This window comes from Corythoichthys intestinalis, chromosome 18 (assembly GCF_030265065.1).
Source record: "Corythoichthys intestinalis isolate RoL2023-P3 chromosome 18, ASM3026506v1, whole genome shotgun sequence".
Classification (NCBI taxonomy): domain Eukaryota; kingdom Metazoa; phylum Chordata; class Actinopteri; order Syngnathiformes; family Syngnathidae; genus Corythoichthys; species Corythoichthys intestinalis.
This window is the reverse complement of record NC_080412.1, coordinates 23,997,345-24,018,128: the sequence shown is the minus strand read 5'-3', so window position 1 is coordinate 24,018,128 and position 20,784 is coordinate 23,997,345. Positions and strand designations below refer to the sequence as shown.

Below are 20,784 nucleotides of genomic sequence, written 5' to 3'. Positions count from 1 at the left end.
AGGAGCGATCCTTTAATCTGTGCTTATAGTTGGAGATCTGTGATCATACAGCTGTCCACCTCTGTTTGGGACAAGCTTCCTAATTTGTTGCCACTGGAAATAACGAAGAGATTTTCATCTCAATTCCAAGCAACAATATTAAAACATGTAATAAAACTGGAATGTATTAACATAATATTTTGTATCTATAATGTAGCAACGGGCACAGGGTTCCAGACTAACATTTTTTACTAGGAGCACAGTGGACCCTGACTTAAAATTTCAGGAGCTCAAGCAGAAGATTCAGGGGCGCACACTGTAAATCGACATTCGGTTTTCCTCAAATTTTCACTGTTTATATAAATACTTTCATGATGAATGCATAAAACTACAAATTTATGAATCTACTGTATATTTTATTCTCTATCAGTATTGACGTCAACCAGTATACTGCTTAGAAATTAGGTTAACATTAACGGCATTTCTTCTTTGGCAATGTAATATGCCATGTTGAATTTAATTTTCATCTCTGCCTCCTCGGCGGACAGGTTAGCTGCCGTCTGTGTCCTAAATGTAATTGGAAGAGGGGTTGAGCTAGCATTGCACATATTAGAGCCGGGCGGTTTAACGAAAATCTACTGTTACCGAGATGGTTCACGATGACCGACGTAATTTTGACAATGTCGGTAAATCAATTTTTTTAATGAAACAAAAAAATAAAGTCTTCTATGCACGCTTTGACTATGTGTTGTTCGGTTATCCTCATTCCCCTTTAAGAAAGGAGCCACTGTGATTACGTGTGAACTCACATGGCTATCAGAAAATCAAACAAACAGAAGCCCGGTACGCTAACGCTAGCAGTTAACGCTACAAGTGAAGGTGATGAGTCGCATAATAGTGAAATGGCTACTGGTAGCCAGGCAACAGGCATTTCGAGTTTTATTAGTCAACACTCACAGTGTGGTTTTGGTGCCAAGAAAGAACTCGATGTCGGATGTCTTGAATGCTTATTGTTTACAAGATATTTTTATATACTTAATGTGTACACAGCATGCACAATTGTTAAATATGTTAAATTGAAAGCTGGTAAATTAATCAACGAGAAACGATTAATTTTTTAATTTTCATGCATTGATTCAGATTTTCAAATTCTATAACAGTCCGCTTGGGAGAATTTATCGTCATTTATCATTATTGAGATAAATCTGTTCAATTTACCGTGATAAGTACTTAAGGGCATATCGCCAAGCCCTAGCACATATTGTGGCAGATTTTATGTTTCAGACTGGCGGTGTGTTTGATCAGTGTGTCATGTTTAAACTATGCCGTGCCAGTATTGTCCGCAAATTTAGTGTTGCTTGCATGCTGAGTGTATCGTGAGAATTTGCAGTTCATAGAGTTTGTCTACTTAAGATTTGTCAGCCTGGTTAACGCTCACCTGTCTGAGTTGGACTTATTCCCTCCGTCAGCCTCCTTTGAAACAGTTGGTTTGTCACTTAGGCTACGTTCATACTACAGGTCTTAATGCACGAATCCAATTTTTTCGTGTTTTTCCGACTCGAGTGAGGCATTAACTTGACGGTCTGAACGTGACAAGTCGCATAGAACTGGACCATTTCAAATCCGATCTGGGTCACTTTCGTATGTGGTTCAAATCTGATCTGGGCCACATTTTTCCAGACTGTCGCGGCAGTCTGTACTGTCCAGTCTCTCAAATCGGAATTCATGTCGCAATTACGTCATCAAAAAGCGAGAGAGACACCACGGTAGCGATGCAGCTGTGCGTTATTAGCGCCTAGCTTGCCTTGAACACTGCTTTTTAGGAGGAGTCGGAGTTGACAACAGTCATGAAAAAAATAAAAATGGATTGAGGATAAGCCTGAGAATGATCGGTTTTCTGTCTGCTCCATATAAGCAATATTTCAACATTGCTTACACGACCGAGAGTTGGGGCAAACTGCGCGTATATGTGTGTGACATGCACGGACAGTGCGTGCATGCTATCGATCCATATACTTTGAATATAAGCCTAAACTGGGATTATTTGTCTGTTATTTGTGTCCTCTTTTTAAAAAGCAAAATATGATATCCCTGGAATGACGGATGACAGCCAGCATGTGTGGTCATTTGTTTTGATGCTTCTGCGCGTGCGGGTTGCCTTGCTCAGCGCTTGTCGGACTGCCAATTAGTGCGCATGCGTAATACTTGAATGGTCTCAATGGACAAAGGCAGTCTGAACGGGCACGCCAAAAAAACAGATGTGACAAAAAATCGGATTCGTGCATTAAGACCTGTAGTATGAACGTAGCCTTATTGTCCTTTTCGCCATTGTTCGCAAGTGCTCAATTGCTGTCAAGTTTTCCTGCTACCCTGATTATAACCCGCTCCGCACATCGCCCACCTCCACCTTCTTTTTCTTCTGTCATATTTTCCCTTGGCAAACCAGTTTGTTACATTATCGCCAACTAGTGGATTTAACCATGAAAGAGTTTGTCTGCACTAAAAACAAATAAACAAAAAAACCGCAGTGTTACTGGTCACGCATTTGAAAGAGTTTGTCTGCACTAAAAACAAAAAAAACGCAGTGTTACTGGTCACGCATTTGCAAGTAGATGAAAAAAATACTTCATACTGGCTCTAATTTTATTTGCAAAATGTGACCATTTGGTCATAGTCTGGAGCTTTCAGAGTGATACATAATTTATTAAAAAAAATGGAACACCATTGTTAATATTTGTATATGAAATATTATGATTACCATCTAATACATGTTTTCATTGCCATTATTGGTGTTCTACAGAAGGAAGGTACGACTAAAATGTTTGATTGCACTCTAGTGATTGTCTTTTTGGAAACTGGATGACACTGCAAGAGTTAAACACACAACCACAAACCCTAGTACTTAGTCTAAATTGCACCTTTTTGCGGACATGGACAAAACCAACCAGTAAACCACAAAATGTGGAAATTCAATTATCTAAAGTTAAGTGGAATTCCAATAAATCTTTGGAACTCTCATAATCATAGAACACTGATGGCTTCACTACATATCGTTTAGATGCCCAAAGCTGGAAACAAAAAATCAGAGACATACACATCAAGCTGTGGTCTGTGTTCCGCTTTAGTAAGTGGATCTTCTGTTTATGGGAAATGGGACTTAGATTACTCTTCAGACCCATGAGTCACCTTCATTCAGGAGTTCAGCATTGGATCATCAGCTAATTATTTTTGTCAGAGATGTGACTAGTTCTGCTGGGTGGCAGAATAAACAGCAAGTCAGAAATGTATAACCGCCTAACCACAATGGAACCCGAATGGGTGGCAAGCAACTCAGCGTGGTGGCTGTTTTGAACATGAATAAACTTTGACCGGGATCTGCAAAAAAAATAAATTTTAAACAAGTAAATAAACAGGTTTTTATTTATTTTTTAGGAGCTATTAGGAGCCGCTATAAATTATGCTTATAACATTACGTGTGTGTTTAGGTCTAGACAAGGACTGAACAGCTACTTCTTTTTTTTTCTCCATTGTATCACACAGTTGTGTTCAAAATTATTCAACCCCCACAGTGGACAAGTGTTTTTGCACGTTTGACATTCATTTTTCATCTTGTTTATAATCACATCAAATAATGAAATGTCAAATATTTTTGGGAATATTCCAATTACCGTATTTATCTATAAGTCGCACCAGAGTATAAGTCGCATTTTTGGGGGAAATTTACTTGATAAAATCCAACACATAGAACAGATATGTTATCTTGAAAGGCAGTTTAAAATAAAAATACAATAGAGAACAACATGCTGAATAAGTGTACGGTATGATAATGATACATGATGCATGAACAACAAAATACGAACGTGGCCAGTATGTTAACGTAACATAGCTATTAAGAGTTATTCAGATAACTATAGCATAAAGAACATGCTAACAAGTTTAACAAACCATCAGTGTCACTCCAACACACCAAAAATAACATGTGAAATGATATAATAATGTGTTAATAAATTCACAAATAAGTCGCTCCAGAGTATAAATCGCACACCCAGCCATGAAAAAAAAACAGTGACTTATAGTCCGAAAAATGCAGTAATGGCCTATCTGTGATTACCTCATTGACAAAATTATTCAACCCCTTAGGTATGTATAACTTTAGTACAACATCAGTTGCAACAATAACATCCTTTAGACGTGAAGCACAGCTTGACACAAGTTTCTTGCAGTGATCCGCAGGTATCTTTGCCCATTCCTTAAGGGGAAAGACATCCAGTTCATTAACATTTTTGGGCTTGCGTGCTGCAACTGCCTTCTTCAAGTACAGAAGAGAGACATTTTCAATGGGATTTAAGTCTGGTGATTGCAATGGCCAGTCCACAATCTTCCAGCACTTCTTTTCCAACCAAGATGTGGTAGATGTTGAGGTATGCTTAAGATTATTTAAGGTCCAACCTCACTCAAGCCTCAGCTTTGTCAAAGACTGCATGATATTTGCATCCAAAATCTCCTGGTATTAAACTGAATTCATAATACCTTGCACACACTGAAGATTCCCTATACCTGAAGAAGCTGAACAACCCCAGAGCATGACTGACCCCCCACGGTGCTTCCAGTAGATAGGGTGTTGTTTTCTTTATAAGCATCATTGTTTCGCCTCCACATGCACAGTTGATCCATTGGCCCAAAACCTTTGTGGTTGTCCACATGGTTTTTGGCATACTTCTTGTGCTTTGGAGTCAGCAGGGGGGTGCGCATGGGAGGTCTTGGATGGAAGCCATCATTTCGCAGTGTGCGTCTTATTGTCTAGGATGAAACCTGAATACCTTCCTATGACATGTCCTGTCGTGGTTCCTCAGCTGTCACCCGTGGATTGTTCTCCACCTTTCACTTCAGGTATCGCACAGCAGTTGCAGACAGTAACCTCTTTCTACCACGGTCAGGTAGCAATTCCACTGTGCCTTTAGCTTAAACTTGCGGACTATGCTCCCAATTGTGTCTCTTGAAATTTTTAGTCCTTTTACTAGCTTTTTATATCCATACCCTTGCTTATGAAGTGAAATGACCTCTCTTAACTTTTTTAGAACATTCCTTGGACTTCACCATGTTGTAAAGATGCCATTATCTGCCAAGAAGAGCCATGTGTCATAGTACTTTTTAATCTGCTTAATTGCTGCTCATTAGGGTTCCATTCACATCTACAGATGTTATCATCAGCTGTTTGACAACACCTGATGGAAACAATTGTTCTCAAGAATGGTGGACTTGGTTGTTGGGGCTGCAGGGTAATAATTTTGTCAATGAGGTAATCACAGAAATGCCATCATTTGGAATATTCCCCAAAATATTTTTGTTATTTCAGTTGTATTTGTCTATTTGACATGTCATTATTTGGATAAACACTTATCCACTGTGGGGATTGAATATTTTTTAACACAACTGTATCAATGAAGACTGAAGTGTACTCAACTGCCACGGCGATCTTTCAAGATTTCTAAGGATAAGGCTTCTAAAGACTCTTACACCTATTTTAAAGACAGTCAACGTAGTGAGTGCAGGCAAATAAATAAATCAAATGCCAGAAGGTGGCGTTCTTTTCAATTCTGTAACAAAGCACTTATATTTGTTCCGGCCGCGACCCTTACACGTGTCAATTATGGTTATGGTCTGACCTGACACAGCGACGTTGTGCATTTTAATCTTGATTGTTCCAACTTTGTGGTTTAGCCAGACTCTCATTTCTCAATATTTATTCCCTTGCAAAAGACTTCGTCCTCCAACATGCATTGAAAGCCTTTTTGCTTTGATTTGCAGTAGTTTGGGTCAAAACTGAAACCGTAATGCCAAATTTTTGAGACCCTAGAAACGGCCTGAGTTCTCGAAATGAAGACACGAGGGGAATTACAATAATGATAAAGGTTTCACCAGGAACTAACAGCAGCCCTTGCCAAAAATAATAGAGAATGAAAGCTGCAACTAAGAACAAACAAGGACCACACAGTGCGTCAATGATAGGTTAAGGATATAGAAAGTAAGGGACTTAAATATACAAGTAGGTTCGGTTAAAAGATGGCTTGAACAGGAAATTTCGGGAAACCACTGTACAAATAAATCATTTTTTCTGTATAGACTAGTTTCTCAGAGCACATGCGGTCTGTATTTTGTCAGACTTAATTCTTCGCATAGTAGGACAAGGAGCTGGTTAGGTTTCTCTTCACTACTGCAAAGCCTGGATCAAAGATTGTGCTCCCAATCCCATGGTTGTGGGGGTGTAGGAATCAAGATGCAAAATAAACAAAAAAGTGTACCAAACGGTACATTATGACAACTGTGCAGTTTTAAATTTCTTTTTCTCCACAAGTGTTTTTTGGAAGTGAGTCATGAAACACAAGCCTCAGCTGGACATTGAAAGGGAAACTTGGAATAGTTCAATAGTCTAGAAAAATCCCGCTAAGACTCTCAAGCCCCACCTTTTCCTCTCAGAAGTAGTGAAAATGGTGATAAATTCATCAGACATTCCAAGGTAGATCTCTCTTCCAGGAGCAATGCTTTAGGGATCAAATAGCACATTGTTGTGTTGTTTCCCACATAACGTAGACTACTAGAATTCCTGGGAACAATTTCAAGCCCATTTTGTACAATAATTTGATTGTTAATAATGAATAACTCACATGACAAAGTCTAATAACAGGACGTTTGATCATGTAAATTTGTCTTGACATAAATTTCCAACTACACAGACAATTTCAATTTAACAGGTTTTTACTTAGATATACAAAGAAGCATTTATTGGTAAAACAAACTTACTGATAAAAGATAAAATTCCAATATAATCAAACCAGAGTGAAGGATCTAGGACAAGATCATAGATATATGTAGATTATTATAACTATACAAACATAGCATTATATACTGTTGACATCACTCTGAGTTATTAATGTTATTCTTAAAAGTCAGTCATCTTCCATTAATCCGTTTTCATTAGTTTTTATCATCTTTGAGGCCTATCGGTTATGCAAGATAATTGGTATTGACATTCCTCAAAATGTCTTTTTTTCAAGCAATATTAGTCGGTTGTTTAATGTCTGGATTCCCGGATTCCCAACACAAAGCTGATTGGATGAAATTTAAATATGGCAAAATTTTTTGTTCTGAATGGCCATTAGCAAGATCTCTCGGTGGGCAAGTGTTCGATTTTTTTTTTTTTTTACAAGTGACTCACATTACTTCACACAAGATGCCATCATCCATCTCTTGCGCACATTTTGGCTTTGATGAGTGCAAACGTTTTCCACAAGTAGAAACTGCAATTTCTGGAGAAATTAGGATGGGGCTTTACTGTGGTAGATACAGATCTATCAGGTCACTTATTTTTTCATTTCGGTGACACATCCTGTTTATATCAGGTCATTTGCCGTTTATTTGAGGACATTTCGGCGACACATCCAGTTGCATGGATGTCAATGGCATCGAATTAGTTTTTGGTTTAATGGTTTAAAAAAAATAAAAATAAAAAAATCACAACCACACAGGTTTCTCTGCCATTAAAAATGAATGGGAAATTTGGACGTACATAGCTGTCAATGGCATGGACGTGCATGGATGTCAACGGGATCAGTCAGTTGAATGTCAATGGGCTGTCATGGTAAATGGTCAAAAATCACCTATGTTTTCCGCCATTAAAAATGAATGGGAAATTTGGACGTACATGGCTGTCAATTATAAAAAGGATGTCAATTGTTTTTGCCGCTATTGTTTTTGACTGATAAAACAGTTGTAAATATTTCAATCTGAGCTCAACAAGCCCATTTTGATTAAAAATGGCTAAAAATGGTTTTAATCGCTTATGCTTCGTTTGTGCTGTAAAAAGTTTCGTTTTTGGTACTATCGTTTTTGAGAAAGATAATTTATATATATATTTAGAGTGATGATGTCACGTAGCCCCCCATTTATTGCAAAATGGACCTGAAATGGTCCCATTCATCTATGCTACGTTTGTGCTGAAATTTTTTTTGTTTGTGCTGTTTTAAAGATACTGAGATATTAATTTCGAGTGATGACGTCAATCGCAGCTCCTCCATCGCAACTGACTGAGTGTACCAACTCTCTCAATAACAGAGGGGTGTCTCAACAACTAGCGCAAACGTAGCACAAACGAATGGCACCCCTTCGGTTCCATTGGGTGCCATTTGTTCATGCTACGAATGCTCTAGTTGTTGGGACACCCATCTGTTATTGAGAGAGATGGTACACTCTGTCAGTCGAGGGAATTGGATACGGAAAAGCTGGGGTTGACATCATCACTCGAAATTAGTGTCTTAATATGTATAAAACGATAGCAGCACAAACACAATTTTTTAACAGCACAAACTAGCGCAAACGTAGCATAAATGAATGGCACCATTTCGGGTCCATTTTGTAATAAATGGGTGGCTGCGTGACGTCATCACTGGAAATAAAAATCTCAAAATAATAATATCTCAAAAACGATAGCAGCACAAATGAAAATTTTACGGCACAAACGAAGCATAGACGATAAACACCAAAATGGCGGGCTGAGAATCTCAGATTGACCTATAAAAGAATTTGAAATATTTCTAAAAGGATAGCAGCACAAACAAAACTTTTTACAGCACAAACGATTGACATCATTTTTATATAAATTTGCATCTGATGAGGGGCCAACTTCAAGGAGGTAGTCAGCCGGTACTTGTGTAATAAGGTAGCAATCTTATGTTACATTGTCGCGGAATTAGAGTAAGAGCCATTTTTATAGAGGCTCAATTACCCCTCTTAATTACAGAGGGCGCGCTGACATAGGCAGCAGACCTCCACATGGCATTCGCTTCGGGTATCATGGCGTGAAATTGCCCAAAGAACATGGAAGACTTTCCTCAGCAGGCAAAACAAAGGTGAACCCTGAGCTGACCTGCTTAGCTAACAACAGATTTGCTGTGTTTTAGTTGCCAATACTTGGTTTCCTGTGCCTGAGGCCCACACAATATGATATATCATGTTTAGTGACTGAAACTGATTGTTCTCAAACCATACTCCTGAAAAGAAGGATATTTTGTATACCATCAATGTCGTCTAATCAGACCCACATGGCTATTTTACAACAACGTAGTCAGCTACTAAATGCAAAAGCGAATAGTGAAAGTAAGCATATGCCAGCAAGGATAACGTTGATGTTGCAGTTCTGTGGACCCAGACATTTTCAGGTATCCCGTCCATTATGAATGACTGAGAAAAACAGTGAAGTATTGTTTCACCAAAAGTTACAATTATTCACAATAGTCAGCAGTACAGGCAAAATCCAACTTATTGATGCACAAGTGCACTTCATCTTTACTCTATATTAGTAGGCAGTAAGGACTTTCGTTTATAATCCTACCTTTGAACTCTAACTTAAAGCATGGTGCTTGTTTCAACGAGTTACTTGTGGCCTATAATTCAGAAGGGATAGTTTTTCAAAAAACAAAAAATATCAGCCCAAACAATAAACATTACTGACTAAATGAAAGTAAGAGACACATTTCAGATTCTAAAAAAAAAAGGAAGCCCTCTTCCTTGCATTGAGCTCTATTTTATTGACTGTGACACGTGACTATGATCTATTATTATTGTTATCATAATGCAACTTGATTTTACATATGGTGCAGTTAAATTGTTTTGGAATAAACCTAGTAATATTATCTTTATACATTAAGACACACAAGATCCTTTGAAGCTGCAATTTGATCTGGTAGCTCTTGTAAGCCTTTTAAGTCGAGCATACAGTGGGGAGAACAAGTATTTGATACACTGCCAATGGGAAAACCCATTGGCAGTGTATCAAATACTTGCTCTCCCCACTGTACATATGTGTCCAACAGAAAACTATGACAGACTGCAAACCATTAAACTACAATTTTTGGGCGCAATATGGATGTCAGCTGCTCTTGGCAATAAAATTAAGTACAGTCATCAAACACAATAAGTTGAGACAATTGGGCAATGTTAATCAATAAAAATGATCACATTTACATTAAACATTGAACAGTGCAAGATATTAAAAGGAAGCAGACTGTTATTTATTGCCAAACTCATTATAAGTCAGTAATCCTCCAAATAAAAAGGAAAGCGTTTCCTCTCATGCTATATAAGCCAGGCTTTTCTAGCCTCCTCGCCAGGCTAAAACAGTGCTACATAAGAAAGTATATCAAGTATACACATTTTGACTGCATCTGGTACTTTTGCTGAAAGCGGAACGGTGACATGTTATGGTTAATATATGAACAAAACCTGTCCCAGCTCTCTGCCATTGCACTCAATTGCATTGTAATTTCATTTGTTAAGACTAGGCATGTGGCGATAACCGGTTTCAAGGTATACCGTGGTGTAAAAACATCACGGTTTCAAAACCGCAAACATTTTCCTCATACCGTCCCTGAGGTATTAGCTATTTTTATGTCCCATAAATGCAGGGAGAAATCCCTCGCTTGGAGCTGCAAGCTCATCCCTCCCCCACCGGTTGTTGCTCAGTGTCAGTGAGTCAGCTGTGCTACACGATGGCTGAACGAGGTAAAACTTCTGAACTTTTACCCCCATCGAAGGAAACAAAATCGCTGGTATGGGAATAATTCGGCTATAGAAAAACTACAGACAGCCGTGGCTTCGAAGAGGAGGGCCAACCGACATGTAAAACATGTTTGCGGAGGTGGCTGCCGAGGAGGCAACACCTCCAATATGATTTCGCAGTACGTAATGGATAGATTGATACAAAATTAAAGGTTAGTAAACCCTATTATGAACGTTTCCCACCAGCTACGAGAGTTAACTCCAGCGTGTTTTGTAGGCCTGAACGATAATGGAAATAACTATGATTGCGATTTTTGGGGGGGTTTGCAATATATATTGCAATAATGAAAAGAGCAGAATTTTCACCAAATAACTTGAATATCTCTGTTTGGAATACGCCTGAGCGATATTATAAAAATATTAACATTTCGATATGTGGTGAAAACACTCAGGTGACTTGAAGTTCTGCTCTGAGACCCCCAGTTTGGCCAGATTTCTAAATTTTCCTATATGCAGATGTGATACATCAATGGAAAGCTTAAAATCTCAATTTTCTGGTGGAAGAAAAATTTTGAACAGGAGGGCATTTAAAAAAAAATAAATAAAAAAAATTAAACAGCAAAACCATAAGTTTGCAATTAACTTTTTTCTTAAAGGAACACTTGGTAGTTTTTCAATTTTGGTCAATTTTAGCGACGCGGTTGGACAAAAGCTGTACTGTTTTGCCTTAAAGAAGACTGTTTCCCATGAAGAGTAGCGCACAACCTCAAAATGTCGTAAAATCATTAATTAATCAAAAATCAATCTATTGGTCGCCTGCAGATGGATTAAACGACATTCCTGTTTCCAGCGGCTGTGCGAAGGATGAATAGTAATAAGGTAATAAATCCAGTTGTGGCTAAACAATATCATATGACTGTTACCAACCATGTGGCTTAGTGTGGCTATTTATTCTACTTATTTAGAATATTTATTATTATACATCTCTTTTTATTTTAACTTAACATTATACTTATGTTCCAATTTGCTAATATGTTTTAAAAATAAACATCCTGTTCAATGGCAAAAAAGTTTATTTTATTTTATTTTTTTTTAAACACAGATATCTTAAAGTAACACATTTTAGAGCTGTAATTGCAATCGTGATACCATGAAACTGATATTTTTGCTTAAGGTTATCATAACGTCAGAATCTCATACCTGCACATGCCTAGTTAAGACTTCCTTTCAAGAATGCCTTTTTGCAAGACTGCAATTAAGGATAATTAATAATGGCTAATTATAACACATCATACTCAGAATTTCAAAAATCCTGTCAACTTAACATTTATTTTGAAAACATGAGGGTGTGCCAGGTGGCAAATAGAACTTTTCCTACTAAATGTCACCATCATAAACAGACTGAAAGGCATTGGAAATGACAGCTTCAATTTTAGATGGTTGGCAAGTGTCACTTAAGATTATATCATGTTATTTATTTGTTCTTTTTATTCATTACATAAAACTATGACCAAAGATCTAAGGCAACTTCACCTTTACTCACAAAAATCTGGTATGCAGTCACCTGTTCATATGCATTTCCCACCTTTAAACTCGCAGAACACCTAAGCTTTCATCCTTTTGATCAAAGCCATCCACCATGACGTAAGCTCTCAGACAAGCTGATTTCATGAATCTTAACCATTGGGGGCCATCAAACGCCAACTCTTGCTGAAAGTTTATTTTGACCACTGATAGAAGGCACATGGGTCTGCCTTTAGGAGTTTGAAAAAAAAATCTTCCAACAGAATTAGTTGTAATAAATCCAAAATCTGATGAACAACAACAATAGTAGTGAAGAAATACTGATCGTTCAAAGGAATCTTGTTAAAAATGAGATCCAGACAGACAGAATTTCAGAGTCAGCAGATCGTTTTCACCTCTGTCCATAAAACCCATACAGATTTAAACTTAGGTCATTCTAAAACAGATGTTTACTATCATCTGTGACACAGGTGGGTCCACATGTGGAGCACATGATAACTTAATACCATAACATGTGTGGAGCAACGACAACATATAAGTTGTCTACGAGGACCCGAATATTGCGTTAAACTAAAGCTCAAATATTACTGCATCACAAAACAATAGAATACAACTGGAAGTAATGAAGAAATTCTGAGATATTTGGATGGCTGCCATTGAATGCTCATGCTTCAGTGCCATCGACGGCACTTGACGTCCAATCCATTTTGACTGGGAGTGATGTCAGTGATCATTCACTGCCAGCATCTCCCAGTCAGAATGGATTGCACATCTAGCGCCGTCATTAGCAGCCAATGAGTTCAACGTGTAGCCTATAAAGGCTGTTTCACACTAACGGCAGCCCAGTGTAAAAAACAGCCTGCGGCAAGCACAAACCGTATGGAGCCACGTAGGCTGACGTAGACGCTGTCACAAAGTGAAAAGCGGGTGGACTCCAGCAAGTTTATTTACTATAGTCCCAAGCACCAATGCATTTATTTTTCATTGTTGCGCAAGAAAACAGCGATTTTTTTCTATTTCAAGGAGTAGGGGAGATTATAATTGCCAGGTAAAGAGTTTTATTAGTTTCAATGAGAAGGTGAATAGTTTGTTTGTTATTCGTGAACTACATTTTCACACAAACGCACATCGAGATATCATTTAACCTAGCATGGAGATGTGGGAGAGCCAGAGATTGTGCAATTTACAAAAAAATAAATAAAAAAAAACATTTAGCAAGGTTTCCTCGGCCTTTATTTGTGTGTTTCCTTCCGCCGCAACGGCCTGATAATACAGATATTAGTACGCTTGCACCTCTGCTAATGGATGCGTTGTTGAAGTCAGCGAGGCAACGCTGTGAAAATATAACAAGTGTCTATTTTGGGCCCCGCCCAACAAGTGTCTATTTTGGGCCCCGCCCATCGGCAAAAATTCACTCAAGACTTGCCGCTTCGTCCAAAACGGCCGCCATGGTCACTTTCGCCGAGATGCCCCATCCCACAGTCACAATAAATGGGTTGCGGCACACGCTTTCCGCTAGTGTTAAATAGCCTTTAACCCCCAAATTCCACTATTTCCGTGTGCGCTGTGGACCACCTGGGTGCGGGCCACGATGCCTAATGCCCACTGCATACGTCTTTCATGCGGTCCGTACACCTGCGGACTCTAGATGTGCATGCGCAAAACGGAAGAGTCCATGTGATCAGATCAACACAAAGTTTATTATTGTGACTACTTTCAGAATGAAACACACATATTTTGACCAGAAATGTACACAGAGCAGTAGAGCAGTTTAGATACAGTTTAATTCACACACAAAAAGCACACAACAACCTACGGACGCAACCCCCACCCTCCTACAAAGCCACACGAACATAGAGATCAACTTCAGTAAATCAGCACAGAAGTCTAGCTCACTTTTTACCATTTCTTTTGCTCCACACTCACTCAAGTCCTGCACCTCACAAAAATCGTGGTGTCAGTTACCCACCAATGGGAGCATTGCTTTTAGAATCAAACGCACCAATAGGACAGTTGCGCTGACGCATCATTGTGGCGCCGAAAATATTCCTAGTGACGCTAAAATAGTTTTAGGAAGAATGTCATTTCCTTTAGTCATTTTAAAATATATTTTATTGCTTTGAGACACACAAGGGGAATTTTTGGGCACCTAACGATTCGAGTACGATTACGATTCGGAGGCTAAGATTCGATTATAAATCGATTATTGATGACACCCACCAACCCCCCAAGCTATTAGTTGCTTTTAATGTTTTGTAAATTAGTTACAAAAATTGTACAAAAATCCTCTCAGACTTAAATAAACGACTATTTCAGTATTATGTTAACAGTTCAAAACAGTAAATAAAATACTCAAGTCCCCATTCTGTATAAGCAGCTTTAAACTACATTGAATTGATGTTGTGAATCAACTGTTAAAGTTGTTAAAATTGCTCCTGCTAATCCATAATTTCCCTTCTGTCTACTTGCGACATGGGAAAGTTTTAAAACTGTTTAAATATAGATTAAAGTCAACATTTTGCCGATTTAGGAGTATTTTAGATAAAAAGTGAATTAGGTTCGCTTGGAAGGTTCGCTACAACAGCCTTCTAGGGAAGTCTTCTGCTTTAAGATGGCGGCTGTTTACTAACGCCGGCAAGTCTGTCATTTCCCATCTAGTATTCCATACATGTGCTGCTTATGCCGTCAAGTCTGTCATTTTGCATCTAGTTCTATATACATATGATATCTATTATCTACCGTAGCATTATGTGGACGTAGCTTGTTGCGGCTGTCGGCAGCAGTGAGGTATTATCGTTTTTTTTATCTAGCGGCACGAGTTGAGCCAGAGCTGTGAGTTGAGCATTGTCATTACCCGGTTAATGACAAGCATGATGTTGCAATGCGGTCCGTTCCTCATTGCGTCCCGAAGACTGCGCTGATTGTGTTTTAATTCCACTTTACTTGACATATTTCAATAATCGGAATTTGGTTGTTTGTGAATCGTTCTCGAATCTTCCACGGCCAAATCGTGAATAATCTAAGAATCGGAAATTTCACACACCTCTAACAAGCACTATGCATCCCATGCAAATGACCTATATACATTTTGTTTAGTGTAAATTTCAATAAAATATAGTTAAAAATTAATACATAACATTTTTATAAACATTATTTACTTTGAAACACCGGCTATTGCTGTCATTATGTATTTCCTGTTCGGTGTGTGCTAAAGAGCAGGACTTGATCCGAGGCAGGTTGATGGACCAGAAAATAGACATCATACGTTTTTTAGTTTTGACGGACCAGAGAGGACGAACTCAAGCGGATCCGGATCGGAGTTGAGCAGATCATGTGGACCAGCTCGTATTGATTAAAATACAAACGTACTTGTTGCGTCGTTGAGCGCAGCGCACATGGAGATAGTGGAATTTGGGGGTAAGGGTTAACCTTGCTTTTTCTGTCTTCGCCGTCTAAATTTCAACTAGTGCCAGCATGCGGCAAGCAAAGGGCCATTTCGTGGAGAGCAGTGTTGTTTTTGGCAAACCTTTGAATTTTCATGTTAGTCTTTTGGACGATAATACTTATTAGTCTTAGTCATATTTTAGTTATCTCAAAATGTGTGTGTCTTCATGTAGTTTTATGTTGACGAAAACTCAAGACGAATTTCGTCTAGTTTAAGTTGACGTTTACAAATTTGGAATGAACATTGACAGACGAGCACATAATGTAGCGTCTACAAGGAAAATGGCAACTTGATTATTCACACTCATTATGAAAGCAGTACATTATTTTTTAATCCGAATGCTATGCTAACGCTACGAGTTACATTTAAGTGTGTGATGATCACTGAGCATAGACCTTTACAGGCTAAAGCAACATTGCATATTCTCTCTGGCCAAGAAAACAAATTTTACCCTGTGTGCATGCTTGCATGGAGACTGGAGACGACACACTGTTCTGGAAAGGAGGGGGGGTTCACAGCACGTCACGAGTGACACAACCAGACACTGCTATGATGCAGGCTAACTACACACAAAATGTCACACATTGTGAACATGTGACGAAAACTATTGCACATTTTCGTTTCATTCTCGTCTCGTCAGACGATAACTGGCATCTGTCTCGTTATGTTATAGTCTCCCAAAGCATGTTTTTAGGTCGTTATTATCTCGTCATCGTCATTAAAAACTGTTCGTTGACGAAATATTTTCGTTATCGTCATCGTTGACGAAAACAACACTGGTGGAGAGGTGCAAGCAAGGGCTTTCGCCACTTCCTTTGCACCACTCATGAGGCTTTGCGCAGTCTTTAATAGCCACTGAAATAGTCGTGTATGTCTGCACCTCTTGTCTGGCTTGCTCAAAGGAAGTTTGACTTGCTCTTAAACTCCTCAAACCTAAAAATGTTCATGTCTTGAATTTGTTTCATGCGAGTTATGCACTGGATGTGTTGTTACCTTACCTGAGCAATGTTCTTGTTGAGCAAGTAGACACCATACTCAAAATGAAACCGCTCTCCTCGTGGGTACAAAGGAAATCTGTAAATGACAGGAGAATACAGTTTAAAAGATGTTTTAGGACTCCGGCAAAATTGACACTCCCAAATAAATGATTGTAAATCAACCAAGCATAGTACAATATGCTATAACCACTGTACAATGTAGACCATTTGTATTGTATTACAGGATTGTTGCTTGCTTGTATTGCTTGCTAATTTTTTTCATGAGGGATTCAAAAGTATGTTGATCTTCTGTGGCGCATTCAGCAAATAATTCTTAAAGTTTCAGAGTTCATGTAGCCAGGAGCGTTTACAATGGAGAACTCTTGCAGATGTTTGAAGAAGCTGGCTCTGCAAGTATGAGCCCTTCACATTAATGCTACCCCAATACCCCGTTAAACTGAAAAATCAAACTGAAGGTAGACGAGTCCAAACAACCTGATCATTCAGACCATTTCCAACAAATAAAAAGCTTTCCTATCTATATAGTGGGAAAATCCCATTGGTGCCAGCCAGATGTTTCAACCAGGCTAAACAAACGGTGCCTCTAAAAATATGCTGACATTCAGAGTCATGCGTGAGTCATCTTCTGTTAATACATGTAAACAGTATATCTCCAGAACTGGCTCAGCATGTAATGGGTATTAAACTGTTAAATCCGAATTCCATAAGACGGTCTAACTATTTTTGGCTGATTTATATTTTAACATGCTTGCTCGTACCTATATGTATTCAATATTCCAGTCAAATCATATTCCTTCAGTGCAATTATGATACTTTTTATTACCATGTAAACAGGACTAAACTAAAGTTGTACGGATCACATTTTTTTGCACCCGAGTCCAAGTCACCTGATTTTGAGGATCTGTCAATAAAGAGTACCGGTCTGATACCTCGGCAATTCATAAATGTATTCATTAATTTATTACAAATACACTTTTTAAAAATTTTGGGGGAAAATACAGTGGTACCTCTACTTATGGAATTAACTGGTTCTGGAAGTAGTTTCGTAAAGTAAAAATTCCGTAAATTGACATGCATTTTCCATGGAAATGCGCTATTCCATTCCAAGCCCCCCAATATTCAAACAAAGAACTTTTATAAAGCATAAATGCATCAAAACACGTAACAAATACATGTTACAATTAGATTATTGCACAATAAACACAAAATGAGAGTTGTGCATAATGCAAAAAAAGAAAGACTAAAAGTTAATATATAATATATTCGAGGGGTGAATGAAGAGGATGCTGAGATATACACATGCAGAAGTCCCTCTTAGTCACTTGGATGCCAGGAAGATGCAAGGCAATAGCCAATGGCAGAGCAGCTATAAGTATGTTACGTTCAGTAAACTCTTGGAGTTGCGAGTAGCCATCCATACTGTATTTCTGCCTTTCGTATCCAGAAATTTCTTTTTTAACAAGAGGCAATATTTTCACTTTGAGACATGATCGTAACATGAAAAATCCATATGTAGAGACGTTCAGAAGCAGGGGTACCACTATATACATGTATTTTTAAGTTTTATAGCATAATTGTGCTTTCCTGAAAAGCCAAAGTTAAATTTGACTCCGAATTAAAATATAGTAGCGTTTTAAAAGATTATATATAATTTTTTTTTCTTATGACAGGGTTTCCCCTACTTATGAAAGATTGTGGCGCACCGCCAGACGAAAAATGAAAGCTGTCACCCCTTGCAAAAGAGATGTCTCTTTTTTTTTTTAGGCCGTTTCAAACTAGCGGCAGCCTACTGTAAAGGGTTCAGTGGCAACCTATTCATTGTGTATTGTAATGTCCGTAACTAAGCGCCGCCACCTTAAGAGACGATCGGACTCAGGAGTTGTGATGTAAAGGGAAGCGAGTAAGAAGAATAGGAGAACGGGCGAGATAGCGAGACAGCGGTCGCATGTCGCGGCAGCACGCTGATATTTTGTTATTGTTTTCTTTATTATCTTTGCCACAATAAAGTGGGTAAGCCAATACCTTTTTCCCTCCATCCAGGGGGCATTACAGTATTTTGGATCGGAATTATCAGCGAAAGCGAGTGGTGAATGGCCGTCTTGGATGGAACGGCAAGTTTGAATGAATTTGCGCCAAAAGGTGGGGCCCAAAATAGAGCATTGTCCTATTTTCACTTTCAACAATGAATCCAAAAGCAGAAGGGCAGGCGTACTTTTATGTGTGCTATCAGGCTGTTTCAGCAGACGGATATAAGCAATCACGGCAGATCAAACCTTGATAAATGCGCTTTATTTTCCAAGTTTCGCGAGCTCTGGGACACTCGAAAAATGACTCTCATACCTCTCCTTGCTAAGCTAAATGGTATCTCAATGTGCGTTTGTGTGGCAATGTAGTTCACGAACAACAACAAAAAACTATTATAGATATATATTTCCATTCACACATATATGTGTTCATTTCACATGGTTGTACATGATCTTTTCTGTGTTATCAATAGTACAAGGGCTTCTGTTTATTTTGTTTTTTCTAGCTATGGGTGGCACTAAACAGCAATATAAATGGTATCCACGCAAAGATTCGGGGCACTTCTTCTGCGGTCACCTCGTGGCGTTTTGGGAGATGTGTCCTGATCGATCAGTTTTAAATTACTTTTTCCTTAATGGATGTATACAACTTAGGTGATCAATGCTTTCTTTTTGTTCCTGAATTGTGTGTCGTGTCCTGTTTGTTAAGAGAATATCAGAACCTGTAAAATGGAAAAATCAACTTTCTTTTCCTTCACTATTCACCTTCTTACCGAAACTAGTAAAACTCTTTAGAAGGCGATTAGAATTTCCCCCTACTACTTGAAAGGGGTCAGTTAACTGAAGGACGATTATTGTTGTGGTAATGCAGTACGTATTAGGGCCAAATGAAAGGAAAACGAAGGACTCTTACTATTGCTACAGGGAAAAAAAGTCATATTATTATATTAGGGTAATGCAGCTGTAACCAGCTACGCATTTTACGTACATGTACGGTAGCTGAGAGCTACGACATGAGCCTGGCTAATGACATATTTCATATAGATCTTTGTTATGGTTCTTCTTGGAAAAAAAAAAGTGAAAAAAAAAAAATCTCATTCGTCACGATAAGACGCAATTTCACCGTGGCACGAAATGGTGAGGCTGTCTGACTCCGATGCGGCACCACCACAGCTTCAAAAAATTCTAGGGGAAACCCTGTATGAGCCCATATGGGCTGGGGATCTTTAATGGGGCATGATACCAAATGAACTTCAACTTACAGAGGAAGGATAACGTCCCCACCAAGAGATTGGTTATGTTTTCTGATGAGGAAGCATGAATAGGATAACAAAGACACCTCCAAGACACACGCCCCAACACACGAACACACACAGGCTCAGTCATAGCCAGGTGATTAATGACTGCTGTCCACTGTGTCTAAAATCACACCAGAAAGCCTCTGGTTCATCGAACACCAGGAATTCTACCCTGGGATATCCAGTAAATTCGACTACAGGGAGCGAGGAAACAAGTGTGAGGATGAAGGTTTGGGCGGAAGCACTAAGGCTTTGTTCAGACCTTCAACCAAAATCAGATTTTCAGTCCATCCAGATTGAAAGTGGATGGCTCTTTTATATTCCGAACAGTCAAAAAGCACAGAAATCTGATTATTGCAAGACTGCATGGAACCAAACACAGGAGGTTGTTTCATATCAGATATGGACAACATCCTTCTCAGTCTGAACAGTTCAGATCCGTGACGTCGCTCTACACTGGATAACGCCTTCGTTGCCACAGCAACCTGTCAGGCGGTTCAATAATGTGGCCTAGTCTGAACAGGCCCAGATGTGATCTGGACACTTGCTAAAATAGTGTGAACAGTCAGCACTAAAAATCAGATTTGAGGAGGTATTAGATTAGAATCAAATACGTCTACAGTCTGAACGCACGTGTATGGCCCTGGGAAGGCAGCACACCATCTCATCGGGAACAATCAATATTACAATACATTAGCGAAGGAGTGCAAAAAAACATTCAAACAAAGGTTCAGTATGAACTATGAAACAAATCACAAAAAGTGAACGCCTTGGAATTCTTACACCAGTTGGAACAAGCATGGGAGAAATGAAAGGGAAAGTACAGAGGAAATGGAAGGGTTTTAATCACTTGGCGAGTGACAGCTGCATACACTGAAGCTGTCCTCTATACTAAACAATGTTTAATTAATGACAGTTCTAGAGGAATATTCAGGGGGGGAAATCAGTGTGATGTTTCTCCA

The 20,784-nt window shown here is 38.8% G+C and overlaps 1 protein-coding gene across 2 annotated transcripts in view; it reads right to left on the bottom strand.

The window, feature by feature from the left end:
- Window positions 1–20,784, bottom strand: part of uvrag (UV radiation resistance associated gene) — a 111,001-nt gene that overhangs the window by 35,632 nt on the left and 54,585 nt on the right. For both annotated transcript variants that reach the window (XM_057820829.1, XM_057820830.1), the window contains exon 13: window positions 16,501–16,576. In XM_057820829.1, coding sequence (XP_057676812.1) covers window positions 16,501–16,576 — 76 coding nt within the window. The remainder of the gene's footprint in view (window positions 1–16,500; window positions 16,577–20,784) is intronic.